The 22556-nt window shown below is 51.1% G+C and overlaps 2 protein-coding genes and 1 long non-coding RNA gene across 6 annotated transcripts; 2 read left to right on the top strand and 1 right to left on the bottom strand.

The window, feature by feature from the left end:
- The first annotated feature begins 80 nt into the window (after positions 1-80).
- ABHD16A (abhydrolase domain containing 16A) lies at positions 81-13833 on the top strand. Of its 3 annotated transcripts, none has more exons than XM_029944066.1 (20): positions 81-266; positions 1265-1321; positions 2119-2185; positions 2417-2503; positions 5001-5086; positions 6748-6821; positions 6998-7120; positions 9001-9115; positions 9208-9309; positions 10188-10251; positions 10669-10718; positions 11289-11412; positions 11857-11961; positions 12193-12256; positions 12484-12540; positions 12687-12749; positions 12890-12966; positions 13051-13149; positions 13250-13296; positions 13500-13833. In XM_029944066.1, the coding sequence occupies exons 1-20, from the start codon at positions 135-137 to the stop codon at positions 13581-13583; spliced, it is 1677 nt and encodes a 558-aa protein (XP_029799926.1). In that variant the 5' UTR covers positions 81-134; the 3' UTR covers positions 13584-13833. The 3 variants fall into 3 exon arrangements, with proteins under 3 accessions (XP_029799926.1, XP_029799925.1, XP_029799927.1); XM_029944065.1 differs by having other exon boundaries at positions 13237-13296; XM_029944067.1 differs by lacking the exon at positions 13250-13296.
- A 2929-nt stretch (positions 13834-16762) lies between these two features.
- LOC115295807 lies at positions 16763-18213 on the bottom strand. 2 transcript variants are annotated; one of them, XR_003910584.1, is made up of 3 exons: positions 18076-18213; positions 17009-17154; positions 16763-16861 (listed from the first exon to the last, which is right to left on the bottom strand). It is a non-coding gene; the product is annotated as an uncharacterized LOC115295807 (long non-coding RNA). The 2 variants fall into 2 exon arrangements; XR_003910585.1 differs by having other exon boundaries at positions 17099-17154.
- On the top strand, positions 18165-21918 carry LY6G5C (lymphocyte antigen 6 family member G5C). Its single transcript, XM_029944068.1, has 3 exons — positions 18165-18285; positions 19356-19523; positions 21384-21918. The coding sequence occupies exons 1-3, from the start codon at positions 18165-18167 to the stop codon at positions 21545-21547; spliced, it is 453 nt and encodes a 150-aa protein (XP_029799928.1). The 3' UTR covers positions 21548-21918.
- Positions 21919-22556: the final 638 nt, after the last annotated feature.

The raw sequence follows: 22556 nt of genomic DNA, 5'->3' as shown, positions 1-22556 counted from the left end.
AAAATGTCTCCGTTCGACACGAGGCGGGGCCGGTGCGTGCTGACGTCAAGGGCACGCAGTACCTTTGAGGTCGGGGTGGGGCGGGGCCAGCAGGGGGACCTGCTGCTGGGAGCGCAGCGGCCCGAGCCGGGGCCATGGCGAAGCTGCTGAGCTGCGTTCTAGGCCCCCGGCTCTACAAAATCTACCGGGAAAGGGACTCGGAAAGGGCCCCGTCCGGCGTCCCCGAGACTCCAACTTCAGTCACTACCCCCCCTTCCAGCTCCTGGGTGAGTCGAGTTCTTCCTTAGTCCAAAACATGGTACGGCCCAAACCCCTTTGCGGCCTTTGCTCCCCAGAAGCGCCCATTATTGGAAATCGGGGGAGCCTAGTTGTCAAGCCAGTTGTCTGCCAAGTGCTCTTTGTGCTTTCCGGGTTAAAGTCACGCCTGTGGACCGGCTGCCTCCTTTATCGCGGTTTGCCACTGCTTTCTCATTCCGACTACCACTCCTGGCTTTTTCCTCTCGCGGCCCCCCACTCTGTCTGTCGTGGTTCGTGCTGGTCCCAATTGACTCTAAGTCCTGGAAGAGACCCTGCACGGATTGGAGAGCTGGATGATTTTGCCCTCAGACTCGATTTCTTCGTGCTACGTGCCTTCCCTGGTTCTGTTTTATCTTCCCTTTACCCTGGCCTTTAATTTCACGATGACTTCAACGTATCACGTATCCACTGCCTCCCACCCAACCCCCCAACCTACTTTGGAGACCCTAGGGTCCTTGCATTTGTGAAAGCTGGGGGTGGTGATAGGCTATGTCCCAACACGATCTCCACCTTTTTATTGGGAGTCTCAAATTATGTTTACTGTCCTCTACAAACTGTCCACCATCAGCTACATTCTCTTCTTTAATCACCCCACTGTTATTTCTGTTCTTTCCCTCAGAAAGTTGTCATGGTGCTTTTCCTTTCTGCTGCTCTAACTTCTCTCCCCTTACGCACATGCCCACCACCCATTTGAAACTAGGTTGTGAAAAGGGAGCAAAAATCATCCAGTGATGTTTTCACTTTTGCTCCCAAACCCAGCCCCTTATGTTCTCCTGGTCTGGAGTAGGAAATGAGGTTTGGAGTGGGGGTGGAGGGGTGGAAAGAGGGGCTTCTGTGGGAGACAGGGATGTCCCAGGAGAGATAGCTTTGGAGGCTAGAACCAGAGGACACACATCAGGGTTTTCAAAAGAGAAGGTGAAGGACTTGTCAGTGGACACGGTCCTTGACACAGCCATCTGTTTGGCAGGATACGTACTATCAGCCTCGAGCCCTGGAGAAGCATGCGGACAGCATCCTGGCACTGGTATGTCTGCCCTGCCACCTGGGACTACTGGATCTTTTCCGACCCTTTTGGCCTCCCAAACTTTCTCCCCTGCAGCCTGGGGGAAGGCAGCGCCCCTGAGGGTGGGGGATGTTCTGGGTTCTGCAGCAGACTTCTCCAACACTCACGCGCTCTCTCTCTCTCTCTCTCTCTCTCACACACACACACACGCACACACACACACACACACACACACACACACACTGTACAGCACACATCCTTGGCACTCCCCTTTGGTGTGTGCACCGCTTTCTCTGGGGCAGCCTGAGCCCTGAGGAAAATGTGTTTACTCTTGGGACCATCAGCAGGTGCTCAGTCCTGTGGTCCCCAGTGACCTGTCCTCCCTGGCAACTAACCTCTCTGGCTGCAAAGACAGCTGTTTTCTCTGGCAGGGTTCCTGTGGTGACGTTTGTGCATCTCTTGGGGACCAAGCCAGGCACTGTCCTGAGCAGGGCCGAGTGAAAAGGCTTGATTAACTTGAGTAGAAAGAGAAACTGGCCTTTCAGTGTTGATGAAATTATGTCCAGAGATAAGAGGAAGAAAACAGAACCTGTACCTAATTTTCCCAGCCTCTGTTATGCTCTGATACATTGCCTTTCAATAAACATTAAGCACCTACTGTGTCATGCACAGAATAGGTACTTGATACAGTTTCCCTCAGGTTATCCACTTTGGTCAGAGCCTAGGCCTGGAAATGGCAGACGTGTGTGTGTGTGTGTGTGTGTGTGTGTGTGTGTGTGTGTGTGTATTGATTGCCTGTCCCCATCTCTCTGCTGCAGGCTTCAGTCTTCTGGTCCATCTCTTATTACTCCTCTCCCTTCGCCTTCTTCTACTTGTACAGGAAAGGTCAGTGTGGTTTCGAAGGTGGTGGGCAGGTTGTTGGCAGCTGAGCCGACCCCCCCTAAAGGGGAAAGGGGACCTGTAAGGATGGCTTGGCTTCCCTCTTCCATCAGGGGTCTTCTTCCTCAGAGGGCATGGCTGTCCCAAAGAGAGGGAAGGGGAGGGTTGGGGCTGACCCAGGAAGAGATGCCAAGGGCCAGTGGGGAGAGCTTCTCACTGGCGCCTCTCTCCTCCCAGGTTACTTGAGCTTGTCCAAAGTGGTGCCGTTTTCTCACTATGCAGGGACATTGCTGCTACTCCTGGCTGGAGTGGCCTGCCTCCGAGGTAGGTCAAGAGGGAGCCTGGTTTGGATCTCTCCCTCACTGGGTAAATATTTATGAAATTGCTTCTGCAAATACAAATTTGTATTGGGCTCTGAGGGGGAATAATTGGGAATGTTACAGGCATGATCTTTTCCTTAAAGGACTTGGTTGTAAGTATGAAAAGTGAATTTTAGAAAACTTTGCTATTATGTAGAAGAGAGGCATATACCCTACAATAATTCCTTATAAGTCTTCATATATGTTTGTAATAATCTAAAACTGGAAGCAAGTCCCTGGCCACAAATAGTAGGATGGTAGGGGGTCTAGTTCTACAGCAGAACACAATACAGCAATGCAAATGAGCAAACTGAAGGTGAGTACAGCAACACAGATGAGTCTCACTACTGTAACATTGGAGGCAAGAAGCAGACTACCAAATAATGTATGCAGTGTGCTTCCACTTATGTAAAGTTCGAGAAGGATGCATATGGAAGTGGCAAAACACGGGGCAGGCTTATCTTGAAAGTCAGGAGAGGGATTACCTGGGAGAGGGAAGAGACAGGATGGGGAGGACACCCGGAGGGATGTGACTTCGTTCTCTTCCTTGACTTGGGTGATGGTCACATGAATGTTTGCTTTGTATTTTCTAAACTGAATGTGTATTGGATGCATATATGTTATATCTCACAATTTAAAAATGAAGAGACAGTCCAGATCATTGCCCTTTGGCAGGTGCACGTATGAAAATTGGGTGAGGGGATGTTTGGAGGGGAGTGTAGACTAGGAGCTGCATGGCCACAGTTTGTTCAGCCTGGGGTGGGGACCTTCTACCAGCTGCGTTCTGCCTCTTGATCTTCTACCAGCTGCGTTCTGCCTCTTGATCTCCGCTGGACTGGGCTCCCTCCTCAGAGAGACTTTCCCTGATCACCTCACCCAAAAGTAGCTCCCAGTCCTGGGTTTTGTCTTATTTTTAAATGTTATATATTTATTTTTATAAGTTTTTTTTTTTTTGAGCAAGAGAGAGAAAGAACAAGTAGGGGAGGGGCAGAGGGAGGGAGACAGAAGACTGTGAAGTAGGCCTGTGCTGACAGCAGAGAGCCTGATGTGGGGCTTGAACTCACGAACTATAAGATTGTGAGTTGGATGTTTTAACCAACTGAGCCACCCAGGCACCCCAAATTTTATTTATTTTTGATTTGGGCACAAAAGTTAAATATAGAAAAGTCCAGAGAACAGAGTGTCATGAACTGAAATGCTTATATTCTGTGATGTTGCTTCATTTACCTTTTTTTGCCCATAAAGTTCTGAGGCATTGGATTCAGAGTTGGCATTCCTGTTGGAAACTTCCCCACTTCTGTGTTCCTCTTTCCCCAGAAGTAACCATTGTCACTTGGTGTGGTTTCTTTCCTGGTCTACATTTTTATCCTTTTATGAAAGCTATTCCTCATTTGATCAAATCTAAGCTGTTAGGAATTGTAAAATACATTCTAATTTCAGTTTTCAAATGTGAAAAAAATATGCATTTTAGAATCTATGAAATATGGAAAGCATAAACCATATATAGCCATTCTCGTGTGCATTTTGCCTTTTTGACACAAGTGGCATCACATTATACAAATCACTCTGCACCTTGCTTCATTCTCAATATTGTCTGGGGTCTCTACCCTTGATGATAATAGCATTCTAGTTGATTCTGGTTTTCTTTTCTTTATAGCATTTAACTCCTCTCTGAAATGTGCTTGTTTACTTGCTTGCTGTCTTTCTCCAACCCTCCCCACCCCCAACCAAAGCGCTAACTCTCAGAGCTGGAACCTGTGTGTCTCGATTCCTACTGTCTCCCATGTCAGAACAGTGCCTGGCACCTGACCCCTGTCAGGTCAGTGGAGACAGAGAAGTCAGGGTTTGAGACTTCCTTGGCAGTGAAGGGAGAGCAGATGTGATCGGCAAAGGGCCAGGTGAAGAGAGGAAAGGGCGCGGTGGTGAGGATGGCTCTTGTTTCACAGAGGGAAGTAGAATGGAGGCAGGGGAGGAGCGGTCCAGGATTTAGAAGGTGGCAGAGATGGAACCAGGAAGCAGAGGAGGAAGGAGTCTCAAGGGACAGGAAGAGTGCAGAGAGGCAGAGTTACAAGAGAGTGGGGATGGAGGCAGGAGTCACAAGGCCAGATGGCAGGGAGTTAGACTATACAGAAAAGAGATGGTAAGCAAGCAGTGGAGAAGGGAAAAGAAGAGAGACTGTGTTCATGAGGGTGAACAGCAAGGTTGCGTGATGGTGTGCTAAGACTGGCAAAGAAACAAACTGAAGAAGCTGGGCAGTGAGGAACACTGAAGCCAGTTGCTAGATATGGAGGAAGGGGGTCGCTCAACCCTCCTATTTCCCCTGATTCTGGGCCGTCTGTTTCTTTCCCTCCCACTTCTCTTTCCAGGGCCTTCTCCTGCCAATCTCCAGTCCTCTTCCCGAAACTTACTCAGCTTGCTCTTCCCAGTTTTCCTAACACTGTCTTCTGTCCTCCCTGTACCAGGCATCGGCCGCTGGACCAACCCTCAGTACCGGCAGTTCATCACCATCTTGGAGGCAACACATAGGAACCAGTCTGCAGAAAACAAGGTAAGAGGTCCCAGGAAAGGTGCCCGACAGGTGCCCTGGCAGCAGCTTTCTCAGCTGCCTCTCCAGGGCACTGGGCACCAGCTTCCGCCAGGGGGAGGAGATGTGTTTTGCCGCCCACAACTGGGGTTTTGCTTGCACATTGCTGTATCCCTTCTCCCCTGTGCAAGTGAACTGTCCACCCAGAGAATTTTCCTCCCTACCACTTCTAATGTTCCACTAGAACAGTCCTTCAACCGTCACCCCTCCATCTGTAAGAATTGTCTAGATGCGGAAATAATTCACAGTGTTTCTTAGAAGGGGGTCTTCTCTCTATCACAGCAGCCCGGTTCTGTAAATGTTGTTTATTTTGGCTGTGTGCATTGAACACCATGCTGGTTTTGTTCAGAGATGGGTCAGGATGGACAGGTGTGTCCACTTGTGCCCGGAAGCACAGCGTGGCACCAAGGGGGAGAAAAGCCAGGGCATAGTGTCCTTGGAGTTGTGCCAGCCCAGCTGGTGCTGGAGTGTGATTATCTTTGAGAAGGGGCTTTGGGGCCCTATAAAGCTCTTTCCTCTTAGGGATTCCTGGGATCAAAGAGCTATGACCCTATCATCATGTTACTGGTTGCTCCATGCCGCCATTTACAGAGCTACGTAATGATGCTCTACCAGGGCGCTGTCTGAGGCATTTCGCATACACCCTTCCCAGTCCTCACAGCAGTCATGCAAGGTGGCGTTATTATACCTCTGAGGAAACAGGAAAAAAAAGGTTAAGTGACAAGTAGAATCACAGAGCAAAGGAAGGGGCTGGGGCTGAATTTGAGTCCCAGTCTGAGCAAAGCCTGCTTGAAATTTGCTTTTCTTCATTTTGTTTTGTTTTGCCATTTACATTTTTGTACAGCGTTTCTGTTGTTCTTCCTTAGTCAAGTTATTTTTGAAAATGTCAGAAGAATTTTCTCTGACAGAAAATGAAAAACAGCTCTCAAAATAGAGCACTGGGAGTTCTGGGGGTGAGGGAGGGGGCACAGCGGAGAATCAGCCACAGCTCCCGCCACCCTCAGAGAGCATGTGGACAGACTCCGTGGGGTGATTGGAGGCATCGGCCTGACTGGCATCACCAGCTCATGGCTGCAGAAGGTGAGGGAAGGGTGTGGCCAGGAGGATGGAAGAGAGGGCTTCATTTGGGGGGGTGATTCCAGCGCACAGGAACCGCTCATATAGACATTACTTTCCTGCCTTCCCTCTTGCCCAACCTTAGGACAGTCATTTTGATCCTCTAGGGCAGCATCATGTAAAGGACCCAGTGAGGGAAAGGGGTGTGACCAGCCAATAGACCCCCCCACTACCACCACTTCCTCCTTCAGGACCACGAGCACCTCCAGCCACCTCTTCTGGGGGTGGGTCAGTCTTATATTTTGGAAAAGCAGAATGTTGAGTAGTTCTTCTGGAAGCAGACAGGCCAGTTTTGGTATCTGACAGGGCATCCTCTCTTGCCTGATTTTTCTGGCTGTGACAGAGCTTACCCTCTATGTACTGGGAGGGTGTTGACCTCGACTTATCTCCCCATGATGTATGGGCCAGTCCTGTGGATGATGAGGGTGCCAAAGGTGGGTAGGTGGGCCTGCCCCAATTTCGTAGTTCCCCTTTTCCTCCCCTCCTCTTTGTCTCTCTCTCCACCACAGAGGCAGCTCGCCAACTACAACTTTGACTTCAAGAGCTGGCCGGTGGACTTCCACTGGGAAGAGCCCAGTAGCCGGTGAGGCCCCAGTTCTTTCATTCCATTCCTGCTCTGTCCTGTCCCACACCTCCATCCCCGTCTTGGCCCCAGGGCCTGCTTTCCAGTGCCATCTCCTCATTCCTAGACCTCGCTGTCCTCCACACCCCAGCTTGCTCCTCCTGGCCCCATCCTCCCCTGCATCTTTCTCTCCTCAGCAAGGAGTCTCGAGGGGGCCCTTCCCGTCAGGGTGTGGCCCTGCTTCGCCCAGAGCCCCTGCACCGGGGGACAGCAGACACCCTCCTCAACCGGGTCAAGAAGCTGCCTTGTCAGATCACCAGGTGGGAAGCAGCAGGGAAGAAAGGCCAGCTGGGTGGAGGGGACATTGAGTGAGGACTCCAGGCCTGGGTGCTGCATTGTAAGATAGGTGTCATTTATTGGGCCTAGTGCTGTGTATTTTGTATTATTTGTGATGGTTTTTAATCTATATTTATTTGTAAAGAAAATAGGCTCGGAGAGGTCCAGAGTCTCACAGATGGTGAATGAAAGAGTTGGGATATTAACAATTCTGTCTGACACAAAAGCTATTTTATTTTATTATTATTTTAAACATTTTATTTATTTATTTACTTATTTTAAATATTTATTTTTTAGAGAGAGAGAGGGAGACAGAGGCCCTAAAGTGGGCTCAGTGCTTACAGCAGAGAGCCCAATGTGGGGCTTGAATGCATGAATGGTGAAATCATGACCTGAGCCAAAGTCAGACGTTTAACCAACTGAGACAGCCAGGTGCCACTAACGTTTATTTAAGTAAGCTCTACACAGTCCTTGGACTCACGAGCCCGAGAGCAGGAGCCGCATGCTCTAACAACTGAGCCAGCCACGCATCCCAAAAAAGCTCTTCTAATGAGGCTGAGAGGGAAGAATGAGATTGGGAGTGCTGTGCCTTAGCTGGAGCAGTATCTGGTGACAGCTGTGTCCCTGACCTGGCCTCTCTGCTCCTACCTTAAGCAAGCTACAATCTCTGCATCCGTGAATAACCCACCTTCTGGGATTGGTGATATTAAGTAGAGTCACATATTCAGAAGGGTTACCACTTTGCCTGGGTACCTGAGAGCACATGGCAAAGCCCAAGTAAATCACAGTTGTGGATACTGATGGTGTCAGAAGGAACCGCAGTAAGCCTTCCTGTCGAGCAGATGCTGTGGCAGTGTTCTGTTGCTGGGGGCTGGGAGGCAGTTCCAAGCTACCGAGGAAAGGGGTGGACTTAGTGCTCAGTGTTTCCTGTGTGGTGATTGGTCAGTGGAACAAACCAAATTTGCAGTTTTGAGGGCATACTGGACGGCATGATACATACCTCTTTTTCTAGGGACAAATCCTATTTCAGGATTAACTGGAAATGGTTAATTGTCTTTTTCACACACCTACCACAGCTTATCTATCTAGATTAGTGCATTTGTTCAGTAAGTATTAAGCCCCTCTCAGTGTCAGGCTTTAGCCACCTGCTACGTGGCAGAATAGGGCATATTGCAGCGAACAGAACAGTCAGGTCTCTGCCCTGGTGGAGTGTGCCGTCGAGTTTGGTGTATTTCAAACTACCGTTCTTGACCCATTCGTGAATCTTGAGATCAATTGAGGAACTTACAGCTGTCATTTTTTAAGTATTATAGGGGGACTTTTATGAGACTGATGCGCTGCTGGCTGCGCTAAGAGGGCAGCTTTATAGGGAGACTTTTAATAAGTTGTATTTATACATTAACAGAACCATAGTTAATAATGACTTTGCTTTGGGGCGCCTGTGTGGCTCAGTTGGCTGAGCGTCTGACTCCTGATTTCGGCTCAGGTCATGACCTCACAGTTGTGAGATCAAGCCCTGCGACAGGCTTCACACTGAGTGTGGATCCTGCTTGGGAGTCTTTCTCTCCCTCTCTCTCTGCTACTCCCCCACCTGAGCACACACTCTCTCTAAATAAATAAATAAATAAACATTTAAAACTTAAAAAGAATAACTTTGCTTATACTTATCACATATAGAAAATATTGTCGCCTAAAACGTTCAGTATATTTGAACAGATGTGTGTACTGGGCCACAATATAAAATGTGCATCTTACAAAGCTGTAAAGGTCAAGAAACAAAGCTGTGAAGGTCAGGAGTGAAGCAGGCCCCAGAGTCTCTGAGTCCTACTGAGGTCAAGGGTTCGTTAACCCCATTTCCCCACAGCTACTTGGTGGCGCACACGCTGGGGCGCCGGATGCTATATCCAGGCTCAGTGTACCTGCTCCAGAAGGCCCTCATGCCTATGCTGCTGCAGGGCCAGGCCCGGCTGGTGGAAGAGGTGAGGCTCCCTGCCCCTGCCCCACCCCCGCTATCCTTCTCCCCCTACCAGGGATGTGACCTCCTGCCCCTCACAACATCTCCCCCACTTAGTGCAACGGGCGCCGGGCAAAGCTGCTGGCCTGCGATGGCAATGAGATTGACACCATGTTTGTGGACCGGCGGGGGACAGCTGAGTCGCAGGGACAGAAGCTGGTGAGCAGGGGCAGGGTGCCCAAGAGTAGTTCGGGGAGAGCAGTGGAGGTTCTGGGATCTCAGTTCTACAGCAGCCCTAAGAAGTACAGCTGGGGATAATCCCATCTCCCACCCCACCCTCAAGACATGTTGGCATAGGAAAACCCTGCCCCAGGGAAATAGATGAAGTAGGAGTTGACATTCAAGGACCAAAAGTAATCTTATAAGAGTCACCACTTAGACAGCATTTATCACAGAGAAGGCATATATTTAATCCTCACAATAACCCTGTAGAAGAGGTACTATATTTATGAGAGCCCATTTTACGGATGATGAAACTGAGCCTGGGATAACTTTCCCAGATCACACAGTTAAGTGAGAGCTAGAATTTGAGCCCAGGTAGCCTGGCCTTCAGAGTATCCTACCTCCATGAAGGAGCCATGGAAAACACTGAGCCAGCAGTCTAGGGAGCTGGCTTCTGGTCGCGGCACTACCCAGCTGCTATGAGAATCCATACAAGCCCCACCATCTCTGAGCTTGGGCTTGGGGCTCCATGAATTACAGTTTATCTGACTCTAAGTCTGGAGCCCAGAGATGGAAAGCAGTTGGCATGCCACACAAAAGAGACAGTCATGGAAAAAAATAGACCCAAAAACTAGAAAGGAAAAAACCTATCCACAACCCCATTTCTGAGCGCTGTCCCCCAGTGGTCTTCCAAGAAAAACTGAGCAATTCCTCTTCCTCAGTTTGCTAAGCGTTTGCATCCGCTCTGCCTCTCATCTTATGTACCTTGTGCGATGAGAAATTTCTATTCCCCTTGAAGACAACAGGCCCTTTCCTCTTCCCTATAAAGCTTCCACGTCCTGCCACACAGCCCTCCTTCCTGCTTCCTTCCATAGGTGATCTGCTGTGAGGGGAACGCGGGCTTCTATGAGGTGGGCTGCGTTTCGACACCTCTGGAAGGTAGGCCTGTGGATCAGTGCTCGTCCCTGCCCTTTAGAATGGAATGTCCCTACCTTCCCACACCGATACAACCTCCCTGGGCCTGATCACCTTGTCTGAGTGAGGTTTGAAATTCTCACATTTGGGGGAAAGTTTACTCCCCATTCGCTTTGCCACCCTTATATTCCCCCTTCCCGTTGGGCTGTGTCCCTAACAGTATGGCCTTCATTCTATCCCCATGACATAATCACATCTCTCCCTTCTGCTGCCTCAGAACCTCGGGTGTCCTCTCCCCATTCTGGAGAAGCTTGGAGTTATTCACCTCTGAGTTTGGGGGCGTTTAGAGCTCCCATGTTCTGTTGCTCTTTCCCTCAGGGCCGGAGGTGGGGGAGGTGTGGGCTGTAAGGTCTTAGTGCCCCACCCCCTCCTGTGTTGCAGCTGGATATTCAGTCCTGGGCTGGAATCATCCAGGCTTTGCTGGAAGCACGGTGAGACACTCTCTGAAATCCCTTTCTTTCTTTCTTTTTTTTTTTAATGTTATTTATTTATTTTTGAGAGACATAGAGAGACAGCATGAGCAGGGGAGGGTCAGAGAGAGGGAGACATAGAATCTGAAGCAGGCTCCAGGCTCTGAGCAATCCGTCAGCACAGAGCCTGATGCGGGGCTTGAATCCACAAACTGCGAGATCATGACCTGAGCCGAAACCGGATGCTTAACCGACTGAGCCACCCAGGCACCCCTGAAATCCCTTTCTTTTCCTGAATTATGGTCTGTCTCCCTCTGGTCAGCCATTGGAGTTAGGGAAAGGGGTGTATATTTCTGTGATGACTCCCACTCACCTGTCACCTGGATGGCAAGGGCAGGGAGCCATGACCCCCATGCCACAGTGGGAAGTGGCAGGAAGGCTAGTTTCTAGAGAGTGCAGGCCCTCCCACCACCCTTCGCTTTTGCACCCTCTCTGTTTGTTGCAGGGTTACTCTGTGCTGGGAGCGCGCAAGTGGCCCGTGAACCAGCCTCTGGTGCTGAGCCATTCCTGCCTTCACCCTTCTTCCCGCAGGGTGTGCCATTTCCTCAGAATGAGGCCAATGCCATGGATGTGGTGGTCCAGTTTGCCATCCACCGCCTGGGCTTCCAGCCCCAGGACATCATCATCTATGCCTGGTCCATCGGTGGCTTCACTGGTACCAGCCTACACCCCCCCCCCCATTTATGCCACCCCCACCTCAAAGAGCGGTAGAGAAATGCACTGGAGGCCCAGCAGTGAGGTAGAGGCTTAGGGGAGGAGAGGATAGAGGCGGGATGTATCTGAGTGTGTCTGGAAGATGGTATCCTATTTGTATACATTCACATTTCCCTCCACCCTTATGCCCATTATGAAAAGAAGTAGACCGGGGTCCTAGAGGGGAGAGATCAGGGAAGTAATGCTTTCCTCCGTCTCCAATGTACTTTGATATTCTCTCTCTATCCTCCATACAGTACCCTGGCCAAGTGAAGTGACCGGTTAAGGGAGACCTGGGGCTAACCTAGTAGGGAGGACGGTGTCAGCCCGAGGGTCAATGGGACAAAGGTGGGGTGGTGGGCAGGAGTCCCTTGGTCCTCACCCTTCTTCCCTGTCCTGGTACCAGCCACGTGGGCAGCCATGTCCTACCCAGACATTAGTGCTGTGATCCTGGATGCCTCCTTTGATGACCTGGTGCCCTTGGCCTTGAAGGTTATGCCAGATAGCTGGAGTGAGTGCAGCTTCCAGGCCTGCCTTTCCGGGGAAGGGGTGGGCTGGAACTGGGAGCTATTCTAAATGGAGATGGTTCCTTTTTGTGTAGGTGGGGAGTGGGTCACCCGACGGGATGAGAAGCAGGAGGGCTCCCTTGTCTGGGGCCTTAGTTTTCTCTGTGAACAGTGGGGAACTATGTGTTGTGCAAGGGCTTTGTCTCTGCCATCCCTTCACTCTAATCCCACTCTAGGAGGCCTCGTGACCAGGACCGTGAGGCAGCATCTCAATCTGAACAACGCAGAACAGCTGTGCAGGTGAGTCCGCTATCCGGCGTGTAAGTCCTTCCCCACCTCCCCGCTGTACAGGCTCTGCTGGGTATTCAAGCAGATCTCCCAATAAGGCCAGATTGTGGGCCATCTTTTGTTCTTAAATATTTGCTAGCTGAGGGGCCCTGCTATAGTAGGGGATGAGGCTGCAGTCAGTGCAAGGGTGGGGGGCCACTTGTCCCATCTCCCTCTGAGCACCACACTGTCCTCTGAAGGTACCAGGGCCCTGTGTTGCTGATCCGCAGAACCAAGGATGAGATCATCACTACCACGTGAGTGCCAGGGAGCCTGTGCCCTCCTGGATCCCAGATGTAGCTAGGAAGTTCCCCTTCCCACCTCTGCCCACTGGAAACCTAGGTACCCAGACCCTTCCCTCCCAACCTCCAGCCCCTCCAGCATACATTGTTCTCACCCCCAGGGTTCCTGAGGACATCATGTCCAACCGAGGCAATGACCTCCTGCTGAAGCTCCTGCAGTATCGGTGAGCCAGTGTGTGTGTGTGCGCGCGTGCACGCGCACTGTACTGACACTGGCCCAGCAAGGGAGGGAAGGAAGAGGGTTTAGGGATGAGGAGTGGAGAGAATTGGGTCCTGACCTACCGTCCTGATGCTCCCTCTGTAGGTATCCCCGTGTGATGGCAGAGGAGGGTCTTCGAGTGGTGAGGCAGTGGCTGGAGGCCTCCTCACAGCTGGAGGAGGGTACAAGGGGATGTGGCGAGGCCTTTGGGTGGGGGCCTGGCCAGGTCAGGTCACTGACAGTCCCTCCTTTCTCTCCCTGAGCAGCCTCGATTTATAGCCGTTGGGAGGTGGAGGAGGATTGGTGCCTCTCCGTCCTCCGCTCCTACCAGGCAGAGCACGGTCCTGACTTCCCCTGGACTGTGGGTAAGGATGTTCTGCGGCAGGAGGGGATGTTGGGAAGAATCCAGGAAGGGGGATGAATACCCAAATATATGGCTCATGTGTGAGCAGCTATTCTCTGCAGGGGAGGACATGAGTGCAGACGGAAGGCGGCAGCTGGCCTTGTTTCTGGTGAGCTGAGGGGTGGCAGGCAGGAAGGGGGTGCCGGGATGGCCAGGGCACATGTGTGGGGTTTGGGGTCAGGGGATACCATGTAAGCATTGGACGCAGCAGCTTGCAGAATGCGGGACGTGGTTTCGAAGGCTGTGGAGGTGTTTGGCAGTGCTGCGTACTGCGACGCCCTGCACCCCACCTGTCCTGCCTTCTTCCTTCAGGCTCAGAAGTATCTGCACAACTTCGAGGCCACACACTGCACTCCGCTCCCAGCCCAGAATTTCCAGATCCCCTGGCACCTCTAGGGACCACAGTGGGACTCGTTCTGAAAGAGTGAGAAAGGAGGAGACATGAGGAAGGATCCTCTTATTTGTGATTCTCCGTGTTCATGTTGCTGTTTATAGTTTGTGGAAAGTGGGGGGCTGTCCCCCTTCTCACTGCCCTATTGCACGTTTTCCCTCATCCATCTGGCAGTACCTAACCTTCCCCAACATATACCCTGGATTCAATGAATGGATTATTCCTAATAATTAATAAAAAGGTATTTTTTCTACAGTCTGGCTAATTGTGTGACTTTTCAAGTGTCCTGAGCCTGGGGCAGGTAGTAGGGACAGCGAAAGCTCCAAAGAGCTGGGCTTTGGGGAACCCAGCTCCAGCCAGCCAGTTTAACCCTCCCCATTCCTGCTGTTCTCCCAGGCCTGCAGCCCCCAACCTGAGCTGTCCTCATGCACTGGGCCCCCAAGCCTCTCCATTTGCTGGTATGTCTAGTATCACATATGCAGCCTCCCCAGCCCGCACCTCAGTCCTTCCTGCATAACCCTGCAGCCACTGTAGGAGCTCATGGTGGCCCCTTCTTTGCTTACAGTTCCAGAGCTTTGTCACTTACAAGGTGTTTTCTAGTACCTGATTTCCCCTACTTGGCTTTTCTAAAGATTTCCAGGTCCTACCTGCGTGGCTTCACCAGAAGTATCTCCAGTTTTCCTCGCTCAACTCTTGCTGCTCTAAGGGGGAATGAGGAACAGCCTACTCCCCATGTCTCATGCAGCAAATCCTGCACACCTTCTCACCATGCCTTTGTCTCTCTCCTTATACATTTGTTGCAGTTCAGTGACAGGGCCTGCCAGGGACTGAGAGCTCATATCTTCGCAGAGCCACATTTCACCTTTCTGGGCAACCATTAGAAGAAAATCCCTAAGTTGAATCTGAGGAACTTGGCCTCCGTAACTTCTGTCCTATTTCCAATCCTCAGACTTCATGGAACAGAATGAGTTCTCCCACCCACTGGTGTGTTGCCTGGGAAGTTTCTTGGGAAACTTCTTTTCTAGCTGAAACGCTCCCAGGTTTACACTCCTTGGTCCTCTGTTTTGAACAAACTTAACATGGGCAGGCAACAATGTTCTGATATCCTGGATGGCCTCTGGCTAATATCAGTGTCTCCTGGAACCCCAGGGCATTAAGATCCTCCTCAGTCTCTGGGCAGAGGCTGTCTGCCCCCACCAGCTACCAGCTCCTTCAGTGGGGGCATACTGGGTCTCCACTGGAAGGGTGGTATGAAACTTGTCAGGTGATATGACACCTGATATTTGGGGTCAAAAGAGAATAGGCGGCCCAGCTCCAGAATGCTGCACTGTTAGCAAATACTGGAAAGCTGACGCTGGCACCCCATTCCTCTGTCCCATCTCAGGGAGCAAACTCTGGGAAGTGTGGAGCATGAAGCTGTAGGTCCAGCTGCATGGTTCTGAACCTCACCCTCCATGATCCACCAAGACAGGCAATTTCCTGGAAAACAAGTCTGTTCAGCTAAGGTAATAACCTCAAATGCAAAGAAAGGGCACTGAGCCCCACCTCCCACACCCTGGAGACAAGACTCCCCATTCCTGGCCATGGCCACTAGGGACTCTGTTGACTGACCTCTACCACCACTTCCCCTTTTTCCTTCTTCCTGCATATACTATAAAGAACAGTGGATGCCATGAGAAGCCCTCAGATAACAGAAGTAGGTGGGGAGAGGGGAGGCTTAACATTTGAATTCTGGACCACCCAACCCAGGGGCCTCAGTCTACCTCCTTCGATTACTCCCCACCTGATAAATCTCACATGAGCTCTTTGTTTTCAGAACCACCACCAAACCCCCCCTTCCCCCAGATTGGACCAGTTAGTCCTGTCCACCCTCACCCTGTATAGCAGGGTTCCAACAGTCCCAGGAGAAGCAGCTGAGATGCAGACTCCAAATCTGCTAGGACTCTGGACTTTGCCTTACTGGGCCCCAGGCAAGGTCTGGACGCCCAGGCGCCCCTGAGGAGCTGGGTACATGGGGAGAGAGGATTGAGGCTGGGACAAAGAAGAATTAACACCTGGGCAGGAAACCTGGGAAGAAGAGGTGGGCTCTGGACTGGGCCATCTGTTATCCTACCCTAGAGCATAGGCCCAGGCTCGCCCTGAGCTGCTTTCAGTATGAGTTGCAGGAGTAGGCTCTGGACGCAGTGCTTGGGCTGAGGATTTGCTCACTCCCCAGAGGGTCAGGTGTTTCCCTCCCAGGGGTCACAAGTGAACGAGGGCCAGGTTACCCATGCATTCATTCATCCATCCAACCAACAAGCTATCCCCACTCCCTCAGGAACCAAGCCATTTTTTTTTCATTCATTTATTTAGATTTATAAAGATCCCTGCTCTAGTTCCTTTCCGGACCGCCTGGTCTAGCCGCTCGGCTAACGGAACTTGGCTCTCTCCCAGCCCAATCATCTGGGGCCCCGCCCCTTGTTTGCCTCGCCCATTGCCCTGACAGTAGCCTTCTTTCCACCTCCTTTGTTTCGTCACTTGGCAGCCTACCCCCTGGTATCCCGCGTCCCCAAGGCACTCCGCAGTGACTGTCCTCGGCTGCTGTCACCATGGCGACTACAGCAGCGCCCCGCCTCTTAACCTCTGGAACGCCTCTTCTGAGCCCGACACGGTGGCAACGAACTCACAAGTTCGGCTGGCGCACTGGCCGCGCCCAGCTGCTTAGACTGAGGAGTAGCATAACGAAATAGAGACTGGATTAATAGCCCCGAGGCTACTCCCCTCCCGAACAACTCTTCCAGGTCGCACCCAACCCAGCCCCGAAATATCACCCCTGTCTTCCCTCCTGCTAGCTGCAGGGCCTAGGGTCTCTAACTCAATAGTGAGTCATCCCGGACCTCTCAGGGTGAACCGGGGAGCCCAGCCTCAACTATTCGTAACTCCCTAGTCCTTGGACTTTTAGTTGCAGTTATGTTCGAGGGCGGGGTTCAGAGGACGCTGTCTCTTCTAACTCCTTTTTGCCCCATTCGCTTCAAGAGGAGCTCCCGCTCTCTGGTTTTGTCTACCACTGTTGTCGATCATTCAGCAGACATTTATGCAGGTGCCAGGCGCTCCTCCCCAAATCTTCATTACTCTGACTTTTCAATAATACAATTTTATGATTTCATTAATCCCAAGGCTCTTGGGCGCACAGTGGTGTGCGTTTTTCTTTATTCTTTCCCGTCCTTGGCGCGAACCTCGGTCCATTTCTTCCCATCTTCCCCATCAGCGCCCCGAGGCCAAATGATTCTTGGATGGTCTGGGACTGTAAGCAGGGACCCCTCCCTTAGGGCCGCACCCCAAACCTCCAGACCAGAAACTGAAGCAGGCGGTTCACTCCTGTAAGGCCGAGCTCTTCCCATAGCCCCCCGACCCTTAAAGTGAAAACCCCAAGTCTCTCAGAGACCCTAACCTGGAGAGGTGCATGTTGAGCAGGCCGGGTGAAGGAGCTCAGCAGGGGAATCCCCCTCCCGGCCCCTGGCAAAGGACCTGCGACGCCTACCTCCACTCATTAGTTGCAGCCTCCAGCCGGGAGGGTTGGTGGCGCTACATCGCCTCCTTCAAAACAAACAAACAAACAAACAAAAACCATGTGGTGGTCTGGGTGTCCTTTAGCGGCGGAAGCCTGGGTCTGACGCCAGGCATGCTTTCCCAGGTTTCATTGCCAGCCGCAATGAGTTTGGCCGGAGGGCCGCCCCCGCTTCCTCTTGGGAGCCCCCGAAAGTGCAGTCAGGCTCGGAGAGCGAGAGCCCGACGCGGAGCGTGTGGGAGCCGGAGATCAGAGCCACTGACCTGCAGCTGAGCTTGGGCGGGGCGGGGAAAAGGGGGGCGGTAAAGAAAGGTGCTGGCTAGCTACCTGGAACCCAGAAGGGACAACTGGTCTGTATAGGTCTCTCGGGACTCAGGTGTCCTCGCTTCTGGATTTCTAACAGTTCCACGTTTTTTCCCATCTTGGAAAATGGCACCACCAATCACTTCCTTTTGCAGCCTATCCCCTATCTTCCTCCTTTCCATATTCAGTCTAACTCCAAATCTGTCCAGTCTTCCTTCTAAATAAATGTCAGATTCATTCATTTCTTGACTTTTTCCTGCCTCTCTTCTGCTAGACCAGGCTGCCATCTTGTGACTGGACTCAGGAATAGCTTCCTAACTGGTTTCCTGGCCTGGTAATCTTTTACAAACAGAACTCTGATCTTGTTGCTCCTTTGGTCAGTGCTTAGGACTGCCCAGGTGACCGCGGAAAGCACTCATACTCCCCCACCTCCCCTCATCCCCCATTACTAATTGTTTCCCTCACTAGACTGCTCTGCGGGGGCAGGGATTTTGTGTAATGTATCCCCAATAAACTTCTGTAGAATAAATATGAAAGAAAAGTTCCCCTTTGTCAGGGTCCTGACCCCGAGCCAGGATGTTAGGTCTTAGAGTGGCCGTGGGTGAGGACACTCTGTCTCACTGGCTGTTCTGGCACTGATTTCCTACCCCAAATGGATGGGTGTTGCCTGTCTCCTTCCTCTTGGCCAACTTCTCTTCCACCAATATAAGCCCCAACTGGAGGCTAGTGGGCAGCCATGCTTTTTATGGCAGGCCCTGCAGGTAGCCAGAGTGTGGGGCCCCTGGGCCTTCATAGCACCCCCCAAGTCCTGTACAGGGTCCTTTTAATAGTGCTGGTCATGATGAGCTCGGTGTTTGGTAAGTGGCTCTAAGGGGTCAGAAGGGTGTCCTGGTCTGCTGGATAGAGAAACCTGCAGATGCTAGGTGTCTGTGCACATCTGCCTGGGATGCTCAGGTAAATCCAGGCAGGGGAAAAGATGGGATGGATGGACTTGGTGAGATAATGCCTAGGGACTGGTAATGGGCTGCTGTTCACTCCGAGGAAGATCCCCAGGGTTGTTTCAACAGCAGTGATCTGAATGGAGATACTGAAGAAACTCCATTTAAATCTGGGGCAGTGCAGATTAGTGAGGATTCTGGGAATATTCTAGATAACAGAACACAAATTCACCCGTAGAACAAGGCTGAATCTAGCCTGAGAACCTCCTCACTTGGTTGCAAAACACCGTCAATATAGAAAGGATTCAAAGTGTTTGTTCAGTATCTGCTCACCCTAAGTGTTCTGCTGGGTCTGGGGACTCATTGACATGTGGTCTGGTCCTGGAACAAGAGGAAGAGGCAGCATATATACACATAGTCAGGGAGGGCTTTGGTGGACAAGGTTTAAATATGAGTCTTTCCAGTGATAAGACCACCAAATAAAGTGATGGTGGGCTGCTTGAAGTCTCCTGTCCACACAAAGCATAGATTCCTCTTGCCCTGTGGTGATGCACTCTTGTTTTCACTGAATGTTACAGATAAGAAAGCATATTCAATAGAGGGGTCCATAGGGGTTGGCGGGGGGGACTGTGAAACCAAGTCCCAGAGGAAGAACTGTCCTCACAGAACTGCCTAAGGCCGATCTGAGCTGCCTCTGCCTCATCTTTGAACTTAGGAGCTTGCCAAGTCTTGGGCACATGGTAAGCACCTCAAATACATGTTGATTGAGTGACTGAGTTTCTTAATGAGTTGCTTATTTCAGGAGGTATAAGAGCAGAGAATGGAGATTTTAACATTGACTAAAGCCTCTGATAGAGGATTAGGCCAGATAGTTTTTCAAGAACTGGTGATTTTATGGTTTTCTGGGATGGAGAGGTGAGGAGGGAACAGTGGGGTTGGGCAGCCTGGAAATTAGGTGGGTTTGGAGTCAGTGTTTCTCTGTGTTCTAGGTAATTTTGATCCTGTCAATCCAGAACCCCCTCATCCAGTTCAGCTCTCCAAATATCTGCGCTGCTACCGATGCCTCTTGGAGACCAAGGAGCTGGGATGCCTTCTGGGATCTGACATCTGCCTCGCCCCACCTGGCAGCAGCTGCATGACTCTCCTCATAAAGAACAGTGAGCTGCTTGCCATTGGCCCAGCCCATTCCCGAACTGCCTCTCTCAGCTGCACGCCATGTCTGCTTCCTACAAGCCCTAGAGGGTACTCTGGCATGGCCTCTCTTTCCTTACCTTCAGAGCCATTCTCTGTCTCCACTTCCACCCTCCTGTTCCCTCCGCCAGTGGGGACTGACTGGCTTCCACCTTTCTTACAGCACCCGGCCTTGTGAGGGACCCTTGTGATCACCAGATCCTCCTGCTTCTCCTCCGGCTGCCTTCTGTCTGTTCAGGGAGACCTCTAATGGTTCATGTTCACCAAAATTTGGCCATGAGCTCTTTTCCACTTCACTCTTCTCAGAGGATTTGTTCTGCTTCCTCCTGAATCTGACTTTTAGGACAAATTGTCATGTCAAATTTGCCCTCTGGACAGCTCCACTTTAGTTTCAACTTCCCGAAATTATATTCCCCATTTCTCATGCTTGCTCTTCCACACAATCCCTCACTTATCCCCACCCCCAGCTTTTTTAGTAGGCTCACTGCCCAACGTGAGGCTTGAACTCACAACTGCTAGATCAAGGAGTCACATGCTCTACTGACTGAGCAGCTGGGTGCACCTCCTTCACTCCTAACAAACACAAAACACATTCTGTTCCAGCACTGTTCTAAGCACTTACAACCCTCTGAGACAGGTTTTATTATTCTTATTCCCATTTTATGCATGAGGAAACAGAAGCACAGAAAGGTCAAAACTTTGCCCAAGTCTCCTGGAAGCTGAACCACAATTTGTGGTGATTCCAGAGATGGTGCTCTTAAAAATCACAGCACAAACTTGCCTTCACATTAAAATTCAAATCCTTTTATTATACTTTTTAAGCACAAATATGGTTCAGTATTGGAGTACTCAACCGCATCAAAGAGAAGTCTCCCTCCCACTCCTGACACAGTCCGCCCAGTTCTCATGCACAGACAACACAAAACCAATCTCCATGGTCTTTTTTTTTTTCTCCCAAAGATTTTTTTTCATTTTTACAACCCTGAGGTTAAGAGTCACATGCTCTACTGACTGAGCCAGCCAGATGTCCCAAATCTTTCTACTTTCTTGATTATCCTTTCTGTAATCTTTTGTGTACATCTCACCCTATGCAAATACACTGTTTACTCCTTTTTCACCCTTTTCTCTCCTCCATAAACAGTAGCATACTGCTGTAAACACTGTCCTTCACTTGTTTTATACATTTTCATTTATATTTTAAAATTTATTTAAATATTTATTTTTGAGAGAGGCAGACAGAGAGAGAGACAGAGGGAGGGAGGGAGAGAGAGAGAGAGAGAGCGAATCCAAAGCAGGCTCCAGGTTCTGAGCTGTCATCACAGAGCCTGATGCAGGGCTAAACCCACGAACCGTTGAGATCATGACCTGAGCTGAAGTTGGATGCCTAACTGACTGAGCCACCCAGGTGCCCCTAAACTTTTTTTTTAATGTTTATTTTTGAGAGGGGGGCGCAGAGAGAGAGGAAGACACAGCATCTGAAGCAGGCTCCAGGCTCTGAGCTGTCAACACAGAGCCCAATGCAGGGCTTGAACTCACAAACCATGAGATCATGACCTGAGCCTGAGTCAGATGCTTAGCTGAGTCACCCAGGTGCTCTGCATTTTGAATAGCTCTGTCCCACCAACTTTTCATGGAATCCATCGCTGGTGATTCCCTGGCATTCCCTGCCCCTGCCCAGTTCTAGGAATCTTGGCATTTGAGGGGTCCAGGGAAGGGTGTGGGGTTGGTGATGGTAAGTCCATGTGGAGGGAGGGGATGGAAGGGTCTGGGGCTGTGCCTGGGACCTGGGATGTCTGTATCACTGGTGGCTGCCATCCTTCCCCCAGGCAGTGGTTCTGACATCATGGTGAGTGACTGCCGCCGCAAGGAGCAGATGAGGGACTGTTCGTATACCCGCTCTTCTCCTGTGTTCGGCTTCTGGATATTTTCTCGATGCTGCTTCCGGGAGTTCTGCAATAATCCTCAGAACAGAGTGTTCTATATTCCTTAGGACTTCTGCGGAGACTTTTAGAATAAAACCCTGCCAGTTGCCATCCATCTTCCTGATTTCCACCTGGGTGGCAGAGCCAGAACAACTTCCAGTCCCTTTTACCAGCCCTCCCTGCCTTCCTCAAGTTACCAGACTCCAGCTCTATCTGCCTCTTAGTTGACACCCAGCATCCCTCTTTCCCACTCAGCCTCTCCCCCAGGCCCCTTCTCCAGAATTCTCTTGAGTTTTCCCTTCAAATCCTCAGTTTGACAGCTTTACTCCTCTCTCCTCCCTCTCGGCTCCTCCTTGGCCTTGCTTTGGGGCTTCTTCCACCATGGGCCTCTCTAGCCTCAAGTCCCCAGGTGTTCCTCCCAAATAAATCGGTGTACATACTGGATGGCTCATCTATCTCTGCTGGTAGTGGTGGAGGCTGAAGTAGGTTGAAGTCCCGCCTGATTGCCCCACCGCAGGACAGGTAAGGGGCTCCCAGCTCTATTGGGCTCTGTTCCTGCCTGACCTCCAGGTCTTGGATTCAGCTCCAGACAAAAAAAGGTGAAGAACTGTAAGCCATTCTGCGGTGAAAGCCAAAAGGGCACTGGGCACCCTTGGCAGTGCTGTGTGGGGACTGGAGGGAGGTCCACAGCGTGGGAGGCAGGGGCTGTCAGGACTGGGGCTGTGAGAGGCCTGGGCCCAGGCCCAGGGAGAGGGTGGGGGAGGCATCCTGTGTGGAAGAGCTGCTAGATCTAGCAGAGACCCTGTGGGAAGTTACTGCCGAATCTTGGGCTTGGGTTCCTCAGCCTCTGAGACCATCCTCTAGCTTGACTTGCCAGAGCTGTATAAAGCTAGACTTTTACACTTGAGTCTGAGGTGATGGAGTAAAGCGGGCCTAGACAAAGGGGGCATGCCGAAGGTTTGTACCAACTACTTCCTGACCTACCAATTAATATTGGTTTTTCCTGTCAGAGCACAGGCTATTAAAGGGGCCACAGATCTCTGTTACCATATGTGCAAAATGTTGTCTAAGAGTCTA

Source organism: Suricata suricatta, chromosome 7 (assembly GCF_006229205.1).
Source record: "Suricata suricatta isolate VVHF042 chromosome 7, meerkat_22Aug2017_6uvM2_HiC, whole genome shotgun sequence".
Classification (NCBI taxonomy): Eukaryota; Metazoa; Chordata; class Mammalia; order Carnivora; family Herpestidae; genus Suricata; species Suricata suricatta.
The sequence above is the reverse complement of the archived record's forward strand: the minus strand, read 5'-3'. Positions and strand labels throughout refer to the sequence as shown.

Coding starts and splice junctions, on each gene's coding strand:
- ABHD16A (XM_029944065.1), top strand. CDS start 135: ATGGCGAAGCTGCTGAGCTGCGTTCTAGGCCCCCGGCTCTACAAAATC. Junction 7,121..9,000: donor CTGCCTTGTCAGATCACCAG/GTGGGAAGCAGC, acceptor ATTTCCCCACAG/CTACTTGGTGGCGCACACGC. Junction 11,962..12,192: donor GGTTATGCCAGATAGCTGGA/GTGAGTGCAGCT, acceptor ATCCCACTCTAG/GAGGCCTCGTGACCAGGACC.
- LY6G5C (XM_029944068.1), top strand. CDS start 18,165: ATGCTTTTTATGGCAGGCCCTGCAGGTAGCCAGAGTGTGGGGCCCCTG. Junction 18,286..19,355: donor CATGATGAGCTCGGTGTTTG/GTAAGTGGCTCT, acceptor TCTGTGTTCTAG/GTAATTTTGATCCTGTCAAT. Junction 19,524..21,383: donor GACTCTCCTCATAAAGAACA/GTGAGCTGCTTG, acceptor TCCTTCCCCCAG/GCAGTGGTTCTGACATCATG.